Below are 5418 nucleotides of genomic sequence, written 5' to 3'. Positions count from 1 at the left end.
AAATTAAAAAAAGAAAAGAAGAGGAAGTTTAAATGTCCATAGAGGAAGGACACAGAACTTAGAATCAAAAACCCTGAGTTTAAGCCTTAGCTCTACCAGTTACTAGCTGTGAGACCCAATTTACTGAATTACTCTGAACTATCATTCCTTCCTCTTGCACCTGTTTTTATCCTTTATTTCTAGCATGGTTTCCTATATACGAGCACTTAATGTTTGATCATGATGGCAGAGTCTCAAATATGTATCTCCAGTATTATACTTTCCCAACCCCCATGCACACACACCAGGCTATTCCTGTTTTCTGGGGGTTGTTTTATTTTTTTTTATTTATTTATTTTGAGACAGAATCTCACTCTGTCACCCAGGCTAGAGTGCAGTGGCACCAACTCGGCTTGCTGCAACCTTTGCCTCCCAGGTTCAAGCAATTCTCTTGCCTCAGCCTCCCTAGTAGCTGGGATTATAGGCACACACTACCACACCTGGCTAATTTTTGTATTTTTAGTAGAGATGGGGTTTCACCATGTTGGCCAGGCTGGACTCAAACTCCTGACCTCAGGTGATCCACCTGCCTCGGCCTCCCAAAGTGCTGGAATGACAGGCATGAGCCACCGCTCCTGACCAGCTATTCTGGTTGTATGCCACCTTCTAAGTGGAAATGTTTGACTGCATGTAGGAGAAATGGGATTGTGTAGCAGGGTCCTGGCAAGTGCCTTAGAATCTGATAGTCTTGAGGTCAAATATCATTCTGCACTTAGCAGCAATGTGAAATTAGGCAAGTTTCTTCATTTTTAAACTGGGCTAATACCTACCTCGTAGAGTTCTTGTGAAGAATAAATGGGATCAAATGAGGTAATATATATACACGTGCTTGGCACGACACTCAGATGGTAGTTGTTTATAGTTTCAATCCTGCCCAGACATGTCCTTAAGTTAACTGTCCATCTTCTCTCTTGGCTCCTCCACTCCCACATCCCCCAGATGTCCTTTCCTCCATCAATAGCATCATCCCTCCCCACCCACACTAGGCTGAAAAGGCTGCAGTCCTTCTGGACCACCCTGATCATCATCCCTCAAATCTAGGCAGTCACCACCTACTGACAGCTTTTCCTTCTAAACAGCACATGGTCTTCCTTTCCCTGACTTCTCTGTTCCCACTATCTTTTTTCCAGGCCTTAAGTCTGGATTACTCCAACAACATTTCTTTCATTCATGCAATCAGTAGATATTTATTGTAATCCTTTTAGGAACCAGGTGCTAGCTACTCCCCCTAACTAGTCTCTCCCGTCTCTCAAAACTCATCGTTGCCAGATCTCGTTCAGTCACCACTTTGATCATGTCAGCTCAGCAAACTTTAACCCCCTAACTTCTACTACAGCCAGTCTAAATTATATTGTGTATCTCCCCAAAAACTTGATTTTGTTTTAAATAATTCAGCTTTTATTTTATATTCAGGAGGTACATGCACGGGTTTGTTACGTGGGCATATTGCATGATCCTGAGGTCTGGGGTCCAGCTGAGCCCATCAGTCAGGTAGTCAGCATAGTACCCAATAGTTAGTTTTTCAACCCTCGACCCCTTCCTCCCTCCCTCCCCCCCCATTTCCTGCAGTCCCCAGTTTCTATGGTTGCCATCTTTATTTGCCATACTTACCCAACTTTATTACCTGCCATCCCCAACACAAACTATCCTCCGGCCATTCTCCTCTTTCTCCCAGAAAAATAACATACTCATTGCTGCCTCCAGGCCGTCACGTGTACTGTTTCCCTCAACTGAAATGCCTTTCCTCTGCCCTCAGCCAGTTGAAATCCTGCAGCTGCCTCGAGGGCTATATAAGGCCATTTGTGCCACGAAGCCTGTCTTCACCACTTTGGTACTCACTGTTCCTCCCTTCTGATCTTTCATGTATGCTCATACCACACCTATGTGGAGATGGCTTGTTGATATCCACATAGTTCGTCATTTAAAATGATTCTTAGAAAGCTGTAGAACTTGGCCGGGTGCGGTGGCTCAAGCCTGTAATTCCAGCACTTTGGGAGGCCAAGACAGGCAGATCACGAGGTCAGGAGATCGAGACCATCCTGGCTAACACGGTGAAACCCCGTCTCTACCAAAAAAAATACAAAAAACTAGCCGGTTGAGGTGGCGGGCGCCTGTAGTCCCAGCTACTCGGGAGGCTGAGGCAGGAGAATGGCGTAAACCCAGGAGGCGGAGCTTGCAGTGAGCTGAGATCCGGCCACTGCAGGCGACAGAGCGAGACTCCGTCTCAAAAAATAAAAAAATAAAAAAATAAAAGAAAGCTGTAGAACTCTATACTTGCCACTTGCACACATATTGCCTCATTTATTGCTCTCAGCACCTCTGCAACATTGGAAAATTAGAGAGTATTTTTTTACAGATGAGAAAACTCAGATCCAAAGAAGTTAAGAAACTTGGCCAAGGTTATACAATAAGTTAGGAGGAAAGGAGTACTTAAATTTGCATTTTCTTTCTCCAGGTCCAGTGCTCACTTTGGGACTCCACTGCTGCCAATATTATTTCATATGTATCCCATTAACAATACACATCCAGTGACCAGAAATCCTGGTTTGCCCAGGAATGTGCTGGCTTACTCATGGTGTCCTGGCTTAATTATTAAAAGCACCCGCTTTGACTTTCAGAAGTGTCTTGGTTTGAGTGATAAGTGAGACGGTCACCTGAGCTGTGTGGCAAGCCCAGAGTTGGTTTTCAGTAAATGCTTGACTGAATTACTGTTTGGAGATTCTCACACCTGATTTTGATATGATCCCATTTCTTTTGCTTGTGTGTGGGTTGGCAGCTCTATGACCTGATGACCATGGCTTTCAAATATCAAGTATTGCTGTGTCCCCGACCCAAGGATGTGCTGCTGGTCACTTTCAATCATTTAGATACCATCAAGGGATTCATCCAAGACTCTCCAACCATCCTGCAGCAAGTGGACGAGACTTTCCGGCAGCTGACAGAAGTAAGAGCGCCGTCAGTGTCTCACCTCTCAGCCCTAGTACTTTTTCTCATCCCTCTGTTGAGAACAGGTAGATTATATGACGGACAGAACAGGATGAGGAATGGCAAAGCCTGCCACTCTCCCAGAACATTCTGAAAAGCTCTCTGTGTCCATTTTGGTAATATAATAGGGATCATCATCTTATGTCCTCTTACTGATGCCCTCACAATTGGAAAAGCAATCATACAGAGCATAGCCATTTCCTCCTCACTTTTCTGAAAGGGAGTTCGTAGTGGATGTTCTGCTAAATCTTGGGGAACAGCCTCTCCAGGAGAATGGGAGAGAGGAAGCGTACCCTTGCTCAGGTGTGGGGTAACAGGCTTTGTCACCGTGGAGAGGGAGCACTGCTGGTCTCCCCGCTGCCCCTCCTGCCCAGCGGCCCAGTCCTCTCCTTACCTATGTGGCTCCCATCCCTGAGCACCCACCTGCCCTGCCTGTGCGTACTACTCATCCCTCTTTGAAAGTGAAGAGCTGCTTTCTGCTTGCCTTTGGCAGATATATGGTGGTCTCTCTGCAGGGGAGTTCCAGCTGATCCGGCAGACGCTCCTCATCTTCTTCCAAGACCTGCACATCCGAGTAAGTCAATGGGCAGCCCCGGGAAAACTCAGGAGCTGCTGTACCAGGGAAACAACGCTGGTAGTCATCAAGGCAGACAAGGGTGGAGATTTTGCCCAGTTAGTGATGTCCTCAGGGTTTGCCTCTCTAATGATAAAGATGTTGATAATACATCTCAGCAGTTTTTAAATGGACCAAGGAAGGCAGTGAGGCTGCCATTTTCTGATTATCTTGTGAGTTTCTTTGAAATATTGTTTCTTCTGTTAATTCTCCAGAGGAAATATGCTCTCAAGTCACCAGCCTGATCTCAACTGCAAAACCTTTTCTTGAGTTTTATCCTCCTTGACCTCTCCAGCATCTGACACTGTCAGGAGGCTGCCCCATGGAACTCTCACCCTTCTAGGTCTTTTATGGCTTTGTACCATCCTGGGCTTCCCTTCCCTTCCCTCTCCCATCTCAATGCCTTTTACTCCTTCCTCTCCCTCCACCTGTCTCCAAACCTTCCTCCTGTCTCTGGCCACCTCCTGCTAATTAGGCATCTCCTTCCTCACCCTTTGTCTACCAGCTCCTCTGCCTGTGACTCCTGAGTCTAACCTCTGCTCTACCCTGGCCCCACCCCTGCCCTCCAGACTCACATCTCCAGCACCTTGCTGGAGCTTCCCACCAGGATGCCCACCAGTGTCTACAACTTGATGTCTGTAGCTAAACTAATCTCCACAGTTCAGGGGCTGCCCTGACTTTCTCATTTCTTTTGAGGGCACCACCACCATTCTCCCACTCACTTGACTCAGAACCAGAATGTCACCTTTGATTCCCCTTCCCTGATCTTCCTCCAGTTGCTTCTAAGACCCATAGAGTCGGCTGGGCACAGTGGCTCACGCCTGTAATCCCAGCATATTGGGAGGATGGGGCAGATCACCTGAGGTCAGGAGTTCGAGACCAGCCTGGCCAACATGGTAAAACCCCGTCTCTACTAAAAATACAAAAATGAGCCAGGCATGGTGGCAGGCTCCTGTAGTCCCAGCTACTCAGGAGGCTGAGGCAGGAGAATTACTTGAACCCAGGAGGCGGAGGTTGCAGTGAGCCAGGATCGCACCACTGCACTCCAGCTTGAGCAACAGAGGGAGAATCCGTCTCAAAAAAAAAAAAAGACCCATAGAGTTGGCCTTGTCAATATCTACACCCTCTTTTCCTTTTTTTTGAGACAGTGTCTTACTATATTTCCCAGGCTGGTCTCTAACTCTGGGGCTCAAGTTATCCTCCTCCCTCAGTCTCTCAAAGTGCTAGGATTATAGGTATGAGCCACCGTGCCCTGGCACACCTTCCTCTCCATCCCTATTACCACCATCCTGGCTCAGATCGTCATACTCTTGTGGGCTATGCTTCCCAACTGGGCCACTCTCCTCCTGCCATGCCTACATAGCCAGGCAGTTCTACACCCTAACTTTTAAAAACATATTTTCTAGCCAGGCACAGTGGCTCACGCCTGTACTCCTAGCACTTTGGGAGGCCAAGGTGGATGGATCACTTGAGCCCAGGAGTTTGAAACCAGCCTGGGCAACCTGACAAACCCCATCTCTACCAAAAACACAAAATAAACTGGGCATGGTAGTGCGTGTCTGTATTCCCAGATATTTGGGAGGCTGAGGTGGGAGGATCCCTTGAGCCCAGGAGGTCAAGGCTGCACTGAGCCAAGATCATGCTACTAGGCTGGGCGCAGTGGCTCATGCCTGTAATCCCAGCACTTTGGGAGGCCGAGGTGGGTGGATCATGTGGTCAGGAGTTTGAGACCAGCCTGGCCAACACGGTGAAACCCCATCTCTACTAAAAATACAAAAATT

General features: G+C 47.5%; 1 protein-coding gene across 2 annotated transcripts in view; it reads left to right on the top strand.

Annotated features, from left to right (window-relative positions):
- OSCP1 (organic solute carrier partner 1) overlaps window positions 1-5418 on the top strand; it is a 36923-nt gene that overhangs the window by 13799 nt on the left and 17706 nt on the right. For both annotated transcript variants that reach the window (XM_011989014.1, XM_011989013.1), the window contains 2 exons: window positions 2816-2983; window positions 3518-3598. In XM_011989014.1, coding sequence (XP_011844404.1) covers window positions 2816-2983; window positions 3518-3598 — 249 coding nt within the window. The remainder of the gene's footprint in view (window positions 1-2815; window positions 2984-3517; window positions 3599-5418) is intronic.

This window comes from Mandrillus leucophaeus, unplaced genomic scaffold (genome assembly GCF_000951045.1).
Source record: "Mandrillus leucophaeus isolate KB7577 unplaced genomic scaffold, Mleu.le_1.0 Scaffold343, whole genome shotgun sequence".
Lineage (NCBI taxonomy): Eukaryota > Metazoa > Chordata > Mammalia > Primates > Cercopithecidae > Mandrillus > Mandrillus leucophaeus.
Note: the sequence above shows the minus strand (reverse complement) of the source record. Positions and strands in the feature narration are given on the sequence as shown.